We start from the raw sequence: 15919 nt of genomic DNA, 5'->3' as shown, positions 1-15919 counted from the left end.
AAACTTAATACATACTAACTCAATTGGGTGCAAATGCATGAATATTTTCTGTGCATGTGTATGTTAAGCTACCTAACAGTTCAAGTATGTAGAGGTATCTTCTCCTTGGTAGAAAGTAATGCAAGCTAACATCTTTTTGGTTAGAAGCTAGTTAGAGAAACTTAAGAAAATATATATGTAACATGCAGTCCAAGCCTTTCAAAGGTGTGGCATAGACACCACTCTAAGAGCAGAGCCAACAGAGTTTATCAGACTTATTTCAAGATCTTCCCAAACCTTTCATACAAAATCCCTAACTAGGGAACTTCACTGCTACTCTCCACAGACTGACAGACAAACAGCTGGAGAACATTAATTGCCACTAAACACCGCTGGCATCAAGGGCAGTTTTCCTATTAATGAACTGTGCATGACATTTGTATGCTTTAACATGAGGCCTTGCTTTAACATATGTATTTTCACAGTTCCATTTTGCAGTAAGAATCCTGCACTGGCATGTGCATTATTAACAAAGGGTAACTGTTGAGAGCACAGTACCTGCTGTAACTTCCCTACAATGAAAGCATCTGCAAAAATTTTCCTGCTTTGCCATTTTCTTCACTTCAGCATTAAGTGAGTGCAGTCAATGCACAGCACAGTTGTCACAATAGAAAATTGCTTAGATCTTTACCCCAGGAACCTAACTATACACAGATGGGAAATACATAAACATACTGCATGCAAAAATACACACCTGCTGCAGAAGGTTCAGTATACTTCACAAGGTGGTTTCTTCAAGTTTCTTTGATGCTTCCACCAACTGTACAGCTCCAAATGGTTTATTCCAAGCACCTCAACAGGGTCTCTGAACCACAGTGTCCAAGTGTACCACAAAAAGGTGAGTATTCCAGTATCCTCTATGCTTTTACAATCCAGCAATCCAATGAAATAGCTGCAACTCTCCTTAAGAGCATCTTGCAGTCCACAGATGAAGAAAACATCCATTGTAAAAAGCAGCCTCTTTCCTCTCCTGGAACGATGTGCTTAATTCCTTCTGACTGCAGAGTTCATTTTAGCTTTTCTTCCAGAACCTCTCCTTTTTCCAAGCAAATTGTATTCCAACTCAGTACAATATTTGCATAACCAATCATAAGGCAGATTATTCCACATGAGAAAGTTCAGCCTTGGCAATATCCATATTTCAAAGAATCCCAGAGGCACTGAGCAGCATACCGATCGTGTGATTTCTCAGATATAATCCCCAAACTTCCAATAATGAATGATCAGAGACATCAAATAGTTGTTGGCAAAAAAGTAGCATAATATATCCAAATACATGAAGCAACTTATAAAGACAAGGAAATTCCAAAAAGGTATCGTTTGTACCATGAGATCTTGTGTTTGTAGAGTAGAGATTTGCTTGTACTATGAGAAGTATTATACAGCACAGTGCCTGTTGTAGATGACACATATGTGGAAACCAATCTTGCCAATGACAGGCAGACCTTCCTTGTAGAATCCACAGAACAAATACTGCACAAACTTGTTGCAATATGTTAGCAATGTTACTCTGCAATAGCCTTGGAGCTTGCAGAAGCATCCGAAGACAGGCTAGCAGGGAGAGCTCTAGCATAGCCAAAGCCCAAAAGAGCAGTAAGAAAATATGACTGGAAGCGTTTATATAAAGCTGTGGCAGTGAATCAAGATAGTGAACTCAGGTAAGATTACTCAGGGTCTGAGAAGGGAGCTGTAATGTGAGACAGGAAGCCAAAGGCATAAACTGAGGGTAGGAGCACAATTAAATAGCAGAAGAAAAAGCGGATACAAGTAGCTGCAATTACAAAAAAGAGGAAGGCCAGGCAAGAAAGTTACAATCAAGGGATATAATTAGAATTAAAGATAAGGTACTGAGAAATGATTTTATAGTAAACATTGACGATAAGAAGTAATAAGGTTATACAAAACACTATGAGGAGGAGGAAAATAGATCAAAGGAGAAATTGGGCAACGTAATCAAGTTTATAGTTGTGGCCAACCACAATAACAGCCACTTTAGTTAAGAGATAGGAATAAAAAAAAAATGAGACTCTCAAAATACTACCTTTAAGCATTTGGAAACAAGATCAGAATACTAGGCAAATAGACTTAGCCTAGATTTTGAAAAGCTATAAAATTTAATACTGTTGGATATATTTTTCAAAGGTTTTACATGTTTAGTGTCCAGAAAGAAAATATAGATTAAGAGCTCCGGTGCCACAAACAAAACAAAGCAGGTGCTTTATAAGCTTGCCTCAGACAGCTCCGCTATTTCAGCTGAACCTTGGCTCTCAGAAAATCCCTACTGCTGGAATCCTCACTGTCTTTCCTGATAGAAACTCTGGCAACTCTGGCAACGCATGAGCACTCCAAATCACAGGATTTTTTATTTTTATTATTATTTTTTTTCCAGTTCTCCCAGCATCAGCATGCCTTGGTTCTGATCCACAGCTTCCCCTACTAATCCAGTTCCGAATTTAACAAATCAAGACTAGCAGTTGCACAACAGATTTGATACATGCAGACAAAATCTCAAAGATCCAACATCTCGCCTTTGAATTACGCCACTACTATAAGAATGTTTCCCAGAAGGAAAAGGATGTCTTTGGTATCATCACAAGGCAAAAGCCTTGTGCTACGAGCAAGACAAGCCGCTGATCCAGGATATTTACCTTTCTGCAAGCAGGACAAAGTCCATTCTCATCAGTGCGGATACGATGCCAACAGAAACGACAGATTTGGTAGCCACAGGTGCAAGGAAAGAAGTTGATGTCATCAATCTCCAGAGGCTCCATGCAAAGGGGGCATTCCACAGGGTCTTCCTTAGCATCAGGGCTGCGAGACATCTTTGTGTTCGCAGAGCAGCAAAAGTTTATAATAACTTAATAGATAAAGAAGGTCAGCACTTGAGGGGCTGCAAGAAAAAAAACAGCAAAAGAAAGTAATTGGTACTTGTCACAACCTTTCTATAGTCCCATTTTATATTTCACTTCTCCATCACTTTCCTTCTCCCCACACAAATTATCTACAAATATACAAGCTACTAGTTAATAAGCAGAGTTTGAGTCTGTCTTCCTACTTATGAGTCACACAGGTAATGTGAAAGATGCTATTGATGATGTTTCTCCCTACCTGGATATGTAAGCACTTCTTTGACAATTTACTAGCCTATTTGGATTTCAAGCTGTACAGCTGCAAAGAAATGCTTAGAATGTATGATGTACACTCTCAAGTTCTTCCAGCTCCTTTTACTGACTGCTTGCTTGAAATCTTCTACAAATTCAACTCAGGACTTCATGTTCAAGACCAATTTATTCCTTTTCCCAGGGATTTGGAACTACATTTAGGTCATCCATTCAAACTTTTCAGGAGGGTTACAGAATTATTGAACAGAAACAACGAAAAGCTTCTTACACAGAGCGACTCATTTCTTTGCCCATCTTTTTTTTTTTTGTACAGAGACCAACCAAACCTTAGGACTACTTTTAAAGAAGTATTAGCCAAGGTTTGTCAGGTACAAAACTTTCTACATGTGTCAGACAACTTTCATCAAGTCACCTATGCTTTTCATCAGCATTTAATTCACATCAAAGGTGAAATATGTTCTATGTGCCTGGAACAAAAAAAAAAAAACACACAACCCTTTTTTCAGCTAAGAGAGCAGACAATACAGCTATCTGGACCTGCACTCTGAAAAAGAAACAATATTCATGCCACTATTTTCTTAATCATTTCTTGATCTCAGTCATTTGATTATGCCTTCATTCTGTCTTAAGAACGCAGAACAAGAAAAAATACTGTCATGCTCAAACAGTCTTAACTGGGATATTCAATTATTTTTTTGGTTGTTCTCCTCTCTCCAATTAACAATGAGCACGGATACTTGAAGCAGTATTTAGCCTCAGCAAGCTATCTTTATCTGCTGCAGGAAACATACATGTGTAGAAAGAAAATTAAAGAAAGAATTTTAATGTGGATCTTTTGGATGAAAACAAGAAAAAACCCTGCACACCTAAGGCCCACCCAAGACTATGACTGATATGTCAGTCACACACACACCTACAAATACAGTCTTCTTCACCCCAAGAATTGAAAGATATCCAACCAGATACCTGGACTATATTATCTCTGACAGCCTGCTATCATGCATATACAATTATAATTTAAGGATACACACCATGTGAAGTCTCCTCTACCCTCCCAGAGGGTTTTTCCATTTCATTTTTATCCAAAGAAATACCAGATCATGTACAATTCACTCCTTCCCCAGGCTTCTAGGAGAAAGTCTGGAGACAAATTCTTACGTCCATCTACTTGAAAAATGACATTTAATCCTAACTTCCGAAATGAGTTTTGAGATCAATTCCTTGCACACAGATTTCTGTATGTGGCAGTCATAGCCTTATGTATTTATAACTCATACCTAAACAGCCACAAAACCCAGTTCTGTTTATCATCTTCTGACTCTAAACCACGCTTCCTCACAGAAGCAGTGACAGCAAACCTCACAAGGTAGTACTACATGCAGTATTCAATCCAGAGTATGTGGTTTTGGGGATCGAGTTCCCAAAGATGAATTTAACAGCATCTCAAGAGAAAAAAAGGGACATTGTGTACATGTATGTGTATGCACACACACAAAATAACAGCAGCTAGAATTTGTCTATACACTTTCCACAGCACTGACAATACTATCAAACAGCACTCCAGCAGCTCCACATCCTGTTTAAAGCCTGTGTAAAGACATTCACACTGAACTGATTCAGCATATACTCAATGTCCAGCAGCATCTTGTAGATATAGTTAACTTGCCAATAGGTAATAATCAGAAAATAGAAATATTTAGTTGGTGAGGTAGATGGGATAAGACATCTATTAGCTGCTGTTAAACATGAAAAGTTTGGAACCGAGTTCTCTCTCTCATTATTAGAGCAATTTTTAGAAAAAAAAAGGAGCTACTCCCATTCCTTACACTCTTTCTTCAGACCATCTGCTAATAGTCATTGACAGAAAGCAGACTGAAACAGGTCAGCTTGCTCAATCATGCAGAAACCACAATGGGGGTACCTACATGCTTGCCAATAGCCCAAGTTTTCCATAATACCGTGCTCTCCCTAGCCTATAGCAAGAACAAGAGCATACCTACTTACGTCTGTCACTCTTGTATGCTTATAAAGGACCACTAGCATTAAAAAGTGGAATATTGTTTGCAAGCCCTAATACACCAGTTTCCTGTGTATGAGGTCTAAATTATCGACTTCACTGTAAGAGATCCACATTCCAATACAGAAACATTATTAAGCAGTCAAAACAGTACTTTGGCAAAACAAAGCACTTCGTAGAAGACAGATGGTTTAGTGATTAAAAGCTCTGTTAATGTATGTACACGCAGCAATTTGTGATATGACAGCATTTAGCTGTAGTCACTAACATAATAAAGAGTATTCAATACCAGGGCATAGCATCCTGGCAGACCAAGTGCTCAGTGCTACCATAACTAGCTAATAGACTACAGCCACTCGAGCTCTCTGCAGCAAGGCACAGAGGCTGAGTGACAGCAGCTGTACCTCCCCAGACCAGATTTCATACGCTTCACAGAACTTCCCAATATCTACTTTTTCTACACTTTTACCTCTGAAGATTAAAAAAAAAATCCTAGACAAAGTGGCTTCATCGATGCATTGAGCAACTTTGGGGATGCTGGCTCAAACAGCTGAAAGCTCCATTGGATGTTACAACCCCCCTTAAACCCTGAATCTGTGAAACCTATTACATTACCCAGAAGTAACAATGTTACAGTAGCTGCTATCACCATAGGATTTCTGAACTGATTCAGCATATACTCAAGTTCTTTTCCTGGAAAAAAAAAAAAAAAGTTCTTCAACCTTAAGAGAACCAGTTCCTCCAAAAAAAATAAATAAATAAAATAAATCACCAAACTGGTAAATTAAAATGACATGGCCTGACTGCACTTTTAAGAAAACTTGGTACATAGTTATTTAGATAGGATGTCTTTATACAGGAGAAGAGAAACCTCAAGAGTTTGCTTCAGCTTTCCACCTTCTGGAGTTCTTATCAGTTTTTAATGTCTCCTTCTCCACTATTCTTCCGTTCTCCTCTCTTCTTCAGAGAGGTAAGAACGTGCCATTCTGTAGTGAAAACACCTTGTGCTAGCTTGTATTAAACTGCTCACCTAATAATAATAGCCAGCATTCCCAGATCCAATTACAAAAAAAACCTCACATCTGACAAGCTCTACAACCTTCAGTGAGATTACCCAGAAATACTCTCACACAGAAATCACATCAGTTGAGGCTGCAAAACTGTTTGGAAATAACAGTTTGCAACATTCTGCTGCCAACTTAGCATCTGGGTAATTTACCAGGACTTATTACTGACTTGCTGCTTTCAGCTGCATTTGTTCACATAGGCCTAATACTACAGCTGGTATGATCTCAGAGGATGTCTGAAGAACAAGCAGCACATCACTGAGTACATACCAGCACAGAGCACTATCAATGCAGGATGCTCAGAAAGAAACATACGCATTATTTAAACTTGCGCCGAAGGACAGCTCAGATTTTACATTAAACAAAATACTTTTACTTGCATTTTCATGGTGCGGCATGAGCAAGATTGCTGCAGCATCTTCAGAAGTCACAGCCTGGCTATCCAACTGTAGCCAGTAATTACACTACAGTGCAAACACCTTTAGTCTTTCCGTATTAGTTCCTGGGTATTTAGATAACCCAAGTGAAGAAAAAAAAAAATTCAGCTAAGTCTCCTGCAAACATCCCCAGAAACCACGATCTACTACACAAAAAAACAGCTTCTTCAAAGGTGTAACTATAACCTGTTATAGTCGCTTGAAGCAGCGGTTACAAAAACCAGGGATAAGGAAAAGACAATTTGAGTTAAGGCACATCATATGCAAAGTTTTCCTCTTGGAATGTTTGTGAAAATTAAGGTGTTCAAAAACCTTTAGTTGTTAAAAGTGCAGCATTATCTTTTGCTGGACTTCTGCAGTGCTCAAAATTCATTAACAAATTTTGTGAAAACTGATGATAAACCAGTGTTTATTTGCTTTTTCCCCAGCTTCTCAACTTAAGGCATAACTTATTCTTGGCTTCAGCTCCCACAATTGTTCAACGTGATCAAGACAAAACAAAAAGATAACTTGGCCTTTCAGTATTATCAGTGATAGACCTTTTACGCCACTTTCAAATCACTTTAAATGGCAAACATGAACAAGACTGGCCTAATTGTTTTCTTAGCAACAATAACATTAGATATCCTGTGCTTCTTCATAACCCCTGAAAAAAAAAAAAAACAAGCCCAAGTACCTCAGCTGCTTTGGAGGGAAGAGAAGCACCAAAATACAGTTTAGATGGAAAAGATGGAAAAATTTGTAGAGAGGAAGCTGTATGCAGCTCAGCTATAGGTTCTGAAGGAGCACTAATTCCAGCTTGAGTTCTTCTGCTGTTCTCAAGGAATAACGCAAGGCACGGAGCTCAGAAGAATAAAAACTCTGTCAAAACCCATACGCTCCTCAGCACTCACAACTCCATCCTGAAACTCAATGACAGCTGATGCCAGAGACCAGCAGACTGGTGTACAGTGTTCTGTAGGCCTGACAAACCAGCAGCCACATGGAGACCACACTGAACACGCCTCCTTATGCAAGTAAATAGCAAAGTTGTTCTTTACTTGTCAGATCCCTGGTCACAGACTGTGGAGCATCTACATCAACACCTGCCCTCAATTCTAATGCTTGGTTAAGTCTAATCTTTCTTTATTTGTGAAAAAGCAAGAAAAGGCTATTTTTGTTCTTCATTTCATCCTAGAATTATGTAGGTGCTCTATAAAAAAAAATCACCTTCTGATTCTCCAGGACATGGCTTTATTCTGACAATTCAAGGTGTCCTGTTGGATGCTATGAAGCCCGCACAGGACGTTAAATGAGAACTGTGATAAAATAGTACGAATTTTACCATTTGGCATCAGCAAGTGCCTCGCTTCTGAAAGTTCCAACAGACCTCAAAAGGAATATATAAAAAACTCCTTACAAACACGAAGAAAAAAAATAATGGAGAGAACTGCAGAGAGAGCTCACCTCCAGAGCTGAGACTGCTCCCCTACAAAGCAAGTAGGAGCCATGCTTTCCCCTCACTCCCTTCAAGGCAGAATTATACATACTTTGCTTGGCCTACAAAAGGAACCCTTCGCAGGCGGCTATTAACTACAGCACTGGCTTCACACGAAGACAGAAGAGAACAAGGAAGAAGTGACAATCAAGGGGAAACTGCTAATCACTTGAAATACATTCCTGAAAAGGCTAGAAATGGAACAGAAATGCTAGAAGTTAAATTTTGCAGCCATTAAATCACTATATTTCTAGACCCATAGATTATGTGAAGAAGCAATTGTGCAGCTACTCCGCCATTCCTTTTCATAGGAGACAGCACAAGGAGAACTGCTAAGCAACAACGGTTTATCATGTGCTTGTGGTTTACTTTTATCAGCATTTTCATACTCTTATTTGAATATTTCCATGGCCGAATTGAGCATTTTGCTCTTAATGACCCTGGTTACAGCTTCCAACTCCCATCCTCTTTTTTTTTTTTTTTAAATAATCAGGCAACTTAGTAGTGAGTTCTCCACATGAATGTCATATTTTCTGACAATGCTGTAGTCAACCTCACTCGTAAAGACCAGACATATAAAGCAAACAATCGCTACAAATGGCAACATGAATTTCCACATATAGGTTTGATGTGAAACTCAGCCATTACATTTTGTCTAGACATTTCTTGACTGGGATAGGGAAGAACAAGAGAATCAAAAGGATCTCATAGTTCAAATCGTTCCTTACTTAGTATAGCAAGAACAAAACTGATTTTTTCCCCTCTTTAGAAGCATCAAGGCAAAGCTAACCAAATTGTATTTCCATTTTTCAAGGAAAACTCAGTTTGGGAAAGACAGTGAGATCTAGGAACCTGTAACAACATCAGTGCGTGAATTGTAACTTGCAGCCAATGTATATTACAAAAATCTTGTTTGCATTCAATAGTTGTCTACAACTGGGATTTCTTGCCTCCATTTATTAGAATACAATCATAAAAGCCCCAATGAGTTAATATATACAGCCTGAAAAATTGGCAAAAACATTTCCCTCAATATCTCTAGATTTTATCTCATACCTTTTCTAAATACAAGCTTTATTAAGGACAGATGAGGAGTGCAGATTTATTGTACCCAAATACCATTAACGCTTCATCAGATTATTTCAAATCAAACTTAAATAGACTGAAAGATAAATCCCCTGACAAACATTAAGCAAAAGAACAAGTTCTAGACTGTTTTTAATGGTGTTCTGCTTAAGAATTTGACCAGGCTTTTCTCTATAAGTTCAGCAGAGAAATTGTTCGTAGAGCCTCTGCTCAGTAGTACACACAGGACTGAGAGCAATGCAGCTCTCAGTCCAGGAGCCCATACTTAAAATTTCTGCCAATGAGTTCATACAGTGCTGTTTAACAGCTGCTGTACAAGGATTTTAAGAGCAGTAACTGCCTGTAAAAACTTCTTAGAAGGAAATTTGTTTCCTTTAATTAAAGAAAAAGCGCAGACTTGGTTAAAAAAGTGCTGAGATATTTCCAAGAAAATAAATAGTTCAAACATTGTTGCATCTACTCCCACTAGGTTTACAGAATCAGAGGTACACTTCAGCTTCCAGTCAGACATAAAGCACCTAAAGAAGCATCTGCTCATAAATAGTAACAGGTCAGATTCTCCAGCTGTGAGCAAGTAATGCAAAGCCTGAAGCTCTCAAGGTTTAGCCTGTAATCAAGTCCAATGGCCATGCAAGTCAGAGCTAGACAGTCAGCAGGCAGACAGAAAAAGAGAAATATCCAGCTATTGATGAAGAGAAGTCACACTCCATAAATAATTCTGAAGAATGACACAGACTGTGGGACATGTAGAAATCAGCAGAGCACTTGCACCCCATACTTGGGACAACTCTTTTATTACCACATGTGGGAGGAAACAGAACAGAGAAGGATAACAAGAATTACCAAGTGTATCGTGATGAACAAAATTGACGTGCTGGAAAAAAGGGTGCTGAGAGCAAGTGAGACAACATAAGTGTCAAAGAGAAGACAAATGGAACATGCATACGTTATCAAGCAGTAAGCAAATAAATGCTTTAAACAGAAATAAAAACATTTAAAACTGACAGATGAAGGCAATATTCCACACGGTGTCTGGTTAAACTGTGAAAGTCCTCGCCAAAGGTTGCAGGTGATAGAATTTAGAAGGCTAAAAAGTAATCGCACAAACTGCCGTGGGTGGAAGAAGCAGTGCTGAGTGAGTAGCTCTAACACTACAAAACACACTGCCAAGGAAGCTGCTGCTCTCAACATTTCCTGAGCTGGAGAAGCAAAGACTTTAGGACCACTACCAGGAAGCAACACCATGTTTGTGCCAATTTTGTATTCTTCTGCAGAGCGTTTGCTACCAGTCACTAACCGTGGCAAGACACTATAGTAGGTAATTCTATGCTGATCCAGTACAGCAGCTCTTGATCACAGTATCAGCCTGATTTATTACAAAGTTCCACACTTGCAGAAACACGAAAGGAAGGAAAGATCCTGTAATGTGTATCAATGACTTTGAAATGTTTTGTAAACCAAAATCCTTCCACATCTTCATATTACTTCCTATTTGTAAGAACTGACTAGTGCTTTTATAAACTCACTTTTGTGACTACTACAACTTGACAGACAAAATAACTTTGAGGCCAGTAGTGCATAATGATAGGACATGGAGTGATGGCCTAAAACTTGAACACAGGAAGTTCCATACAAACACTTGGAAGGACTTCTTTATTGCAAAAGGGACAAAGTACTGGAACTGGTTGCCCAAAGAGATTGTGGAGTCTCCTTCTGTGGAGATACTTGAGACCTAACCAAACGTATACCTGTGTGACCTCCTGTAAAGAACGTGCTTCAGCAGGGGGTTGGATGAGATGATTTCTTGAGCTCCCTTCCAACCCCTGAGATTCTGTGATTAGATTTAGAAGCAAAGCTTTGCTTCTTAACAGAGCAGTATCTCTGATAACCACAACCAAACACCTCATACCTCCTTATCCAGCACAACTCAAGGCATAATCCATAGCAGCAGCCACAACTGAAAACTGCTTAAAGGAAAAAAGAAACAACTCAGTCTACACATTTCATGGCCTTGTACTGCCTGATTAGCAGGGCTTTTTCTGACATTTTTTCATACAGATGATGCCTCTTATTAGAAAATGGTTTTCAAGAGTGAAAAGTACAGTATTATCTGTAGAGTGACCGAAGTCAATTCTGGAATCAAAGAACAGCAACATAATACACAGAGCTCTTCAAAGAATTAAAGGTATTGCTGTTTCCTCCTTCACATCTCCAGACAAGAGAGGCTACATATGCCCAGTTTGAACAGCCAACAGATGGGTCTGTGCCTCTCATCTGGTAGCAAACATCACACGTTGAGACTCCCACTAGGTGGAAAAAGATCATCCTCACACATTTTCTGCAAAAGCTAAATAAACAGAGCAGAGTAAAATCTGGGTACACCTATGAATTATGTCTTACCTTTCTAAAAATTAAACTGAACAAGTTTGCCTTGTAGTCTTCCCTAGAAGATTTCAGAGATCTTTGCCTTTGTAATAGGCAGTTTACATTATTCAAAGTTGACATGATTAAAGATTCCAGGATCAAGGAAGAGGGGGAAAGCAAACAAGCAAACAAACTAACCTCCTTGCCAAGAAATATACACTAGCATACCGTTATGCCTCCTCTGAAAGGCTACAGTGCCTTCTGAAAACCCTTGGCCCAATGATCACAGCCCCAGTTCACTCCCATGGGAAGAAGCTGTCTGCCACTAGTAACAGATTTTTGTGTTGTGGGCCATAGATACTGTCTCAAGCAAGGAAAGGAATTTTGTAAACTGCATCTTTATACTGCTCCAAGTTTCTCCACTCCAGCACAACCGGAAAGCTTTGTTTACTCGGATCTGTTTCAGCACCAGACTGCATGGCCATCAAAGTGATAACCACCAAAAACTTCAAGTCAAATCAGTGCCAGAAGCATGACAAACCTCGCTAGGTTGAAGAAACAAGTCAGAATAGAGATTCAAATGAAGTCTCAAGCTATGAAGTCCTAGAATGCTTAAATCACAGAATCAGAAGGGCTAGAAGGGACCTCCAGAGATAGTCTCATCCAACCCCCTGCTGAAGTATGTTCCTGACAGTAGGTTACAGGAACACCTTAGCTTGCTGGTCAGTATGGCAAGCCAACGAGCCTTTTAGTAGAAGTCTCTTCAAAATGCTGGTCATAGAAGAGAGAAGTCCAAGGATTTTTACTAGAGAAGTTGAGGCCATATTAAAATGGGGTGCGTCATAAAGAAATAAAGTTTTAAAAAAAAATCTGCTAATAAAAAAAAGTCTCCAAATAACTACCTACTATCAGGTGCTTTACTCTGAAAGTCATTACCACTTAACTGCAATTTGAATGAGCAAAATATTCCAAAACAGGCCTCATGCTAGAAGCAGCCATACAGTCTATCACATACATGACAAATAATTCTTAAAACCAGGAGATGTAGAACTAAACAGCTGCCCCAACCAGGCTTTTTCTTATTCCTTTAGCTACACAGGCCAAGTAGAGAGGCTGCTCTAGGCACAGCTATTCATTGCGGCCAGATTCATATACAAGACCAGTGAACAGAATCCAGTCAGCATTAAAGCAGCATCCTTTTCCCTTGCCACAACCCCATATTTTAGGTTTGAAATTGCTGACTCCAGTTTTCAGAGCTCAACTGGACATGACTATTTTCCTGACATGTCTTTTTTTCTTGAAGATGTTCCACATAGTAAGCTTATGTTGTTTGAATTTTGGATGTAACTAGAACATTATTGCACATAATAACCTAAAACTATTTTTCATAAATACAACCAACACTACCAGTGTAAAGGAAAAGCATTTGTAAATTCTGTTTTAAAACAGAAAATGGCTGGCATGCACGCTTAATACATGCAGCTACATACAGCCACTAATCAAGGTATTTGAATATTATATATTATATTGAATATTTAATACATAAATAAACCCAAATAAGCTCAGCAGCGTCATTCCAAAAGAAAAACAACCCTCTCCATTTGTTGTTTTAGCACTCAGAATTTCTAGGGTCTTGGTGTCAGGAGGTGAGTGACAATGAACCAGAATCAGTTACAAACGGGTGCTTTTTACATTTATGCTTACCATGGCTATACACCACAGGGCAGCCAACTCTATCTGCAGTCTGACATGCTGTATTTGTTTTTCGAGAGAGTTAAGCATGAAATTTGATTTGATGAGAAATCTCCAAAATTTAATCTTTAAACCAGATACTCCACTGGAAATGTGCATGCAGAAATTAGAAAATACAATGGTGGTCATCACGCCTTGTCACTTTTGTGTGGGCTACCGTGTGATTACAAACCTATAACAGCAACTTTACAGCATAGTTTAGCCTTCATCTGCAAGGTGCTGAGTAGCAATTATGTGCTTCAGAGGGCAACCAAAAAACAGTCATTAATGTTTCAACAGCAGGAGTGCTTTTGCTGTCTCCAACAAAAGTGTCCACTTTCAGAATAATGAAAAGTCACCACACCAAAGACATACTCTAGATTTTAAAAAGCTATTTCTAAAAATCACTTATCTAATCAACAAAATAGTCACAGAACTATCTTTCCTTGAGGTCTGGAGCGTGGGAGGACCACGTTCAGAGACAAAGTGCCCAGGTTACCTGCTTCCTGACAAGTGCTGAAGTTACCTCACTGGAACAGCATATATATTCCAAGTTTTTAAACTGGCATAGAGGCCAGATGCATTCAGTAATGGAGAGGATAAAATAATTTGTACAACAAATAGCAGAAGGAAAAGTTTATCTGCTTTTTAAACAAGAAAATTTGAATGTGAAAAGCAGGTTTTTTTCTCCTTAGGTACTACAGTAAAAAAAGGCTTGTCATCAGTATTGTGCACACAGATAAATCAGATGATATCAAGAGTTTTATTTGATACTACAGTGCATATAGAAAGCAATAGACCACCTGTAAAGCATTAACATGGCAATGAAAAGTCAGGGTGAATAAAGAGCAGCTTTAATTTTGTGGGCTTTTCTTATTGCTTTTCTTCACTCTGTTTATTGAAACCTGGAGATGTAGGCACGTCTCAACTACATCATCATTCCCAAATTTAGACTAGAACACCAGTCAGATAATTCCCAGTTCTCACACTAACAGCAGACCTTTGGAAATAAATGAAGTGCTCCTGTTGCTGCTGGAACGTCAGCAACTCAGTTCCCAATCTCTGGAAGGAAACTCTCATTGGGTGGGGTAGGCATTATGGAGAAGAAATCCAAAGTAAGAGAAATAGAAGAGTAACGTCCTCTCCCAGGAGAAAAAAATCTGACGACAGCAGCAGAGACACTCTTTCCACTGCCCCCATTCCTTAGGATTATAGATTACAACAGCTGCCAGGCTCTCCCGCTGCTCCCCAAGACCAATCCTGCAAGAAAACCCAAGGTAAAGTACTACTGCCCAAAAGTTGTACTTCAATGAAAATTACAGCTTAGCTTTCTGATTTTCATAGGAAGATAGTTTCAGTGAAAGCCTGAAGAATGTTCCAAACACTATTAAATAGACATTTACAGCCACTGCACATTTAATTCCTTGATTAAGACCACAGCATGAGAGACAGAAGATATAACATTACTTAGAATTATGGTTTTCCCCGTCAAATCACAAGTCACTTTGTTGTACTTGAACACAAGTGTATTAACACCAAAAACAAAGCATGAGACCACAGCAGCCACTCTTGAACAGCAGGGCATGGGTCAAGTCACAAGAAGGGGTGAGAACGCACGTACAGGAAAAGAAAACTTGTCTTCCTCCTAGCTTTGTGCACTGCTGCTGAGCCCTGGGGCTGTCAAAGAGAAATCACATCCTTGTGTCCCACATACACTCCTTTCCTACACCAAAGCAGCCACCATGGTTTAAAGACATGAGCTAGGTTCATAGGCTGAGATGGTATCTTATTAGACCAATGGCAGTAACAAACAGGCATACAAGGCAACCGAGCCTTGCACACCTGTAATAATCTCCAGTGCCAGTTTCAGCCAGCTCATAGCAAAGCATACTTTTGCACAGTGGGTCAGGATGACAGAATACAGTACTTCCAAAACTCAGAAATTGACTGCTATAAGTATAAATAGGCTCTGTAGTATATTCAGCGCTTGTTCTCAAGTTCTGATATCCTAAATTCTTACCAAAATAGAAAAGTTTATTAAATCCATTTAAAAACTGTTCTAAGATCATGCGTAAGAACTACTTATCATTTACATCATCATTCTCAGTAAAAGGCAAAAAGAAGTTTGGCTGTTTCTAAAGTTCAAGATCAACTATGGCTTTACAGAGGAAGCCAACAGCTACACTAATAGGGGAAGGAGCAAGAAGAGATTTTTATGATGCTCTTGCAAGAGAATGCATTGCAAGTTACCCTTAACAGCTAAGTCTTTTCAGACAAGGGAAGAGAAGGACAACAAAGCTTTCTTCATACTACATCTGTGCAACAAATTAAACATCCTGCAGCAGTTTAAAAGGGGATCAAAGATCTTTTAAGTACTTATTACCGAACTATCACATTGTGCCTATAACATGCAGCACTACGGCTGCTGAAAATCCCAACCACACTTGCTTCCCATTTAGACGTGTCTACAAACCTTGCACTTAGTCTTGCCTACAGTTCAACACTAATTTAAGGTATAAAGGCAGAATCCATTACATATGTAAATGATGCCAAGCATTTTAGATTCAGCTGAAGTCATT

General features: G+C 39.0%; 1 protein-coding gene across 10 annotated transcripts in view; it reads right to left on the bottom strand.

The window, feature by feature from the left end:
* CNOT4 (CCR4-NOT transcription complex subunit 4) overlaps nucleotides 1–15919 on the bottom strand; it is a 68265-nt gene that overhangs the window by 38811 nt on the left and 13535 nt on the right. For all 10 annotated transcript variants that reach the window (XM_090140421.1, XM_090140419.1, XM_090140448.1 and 7 more), the window contains exon 2: nucleotides 2688–2929. In XM_090140421.1, the coding sequence (XP_089996547.1) occupies nucleotides 2688–2861 (174 nt within the window). In that variant the 5' untranslated portion in view covers nucleotides 2862–2929. The remainder of the gene's footprint in view (nucleotides 1–2687; nucleotides 2930–15919) is intronic.

This window comes from Phasianus colchicus, chromosome 1 (genome assembly GCF_987193195.1).
Source record: "Phasianus colchicus chromosome 1, bPhaCol1.hap1.1, whole genome shotgun sequence".
Lineage (NCBI taxonomy): Eukaryota > Metazoa > Chordata > Aves > Galliformes > Phasianidae > Phasianus > Phasianus colchicus.
This window is presented reverse-complemented; position numbering and strand designations above follow the sequence as displayed.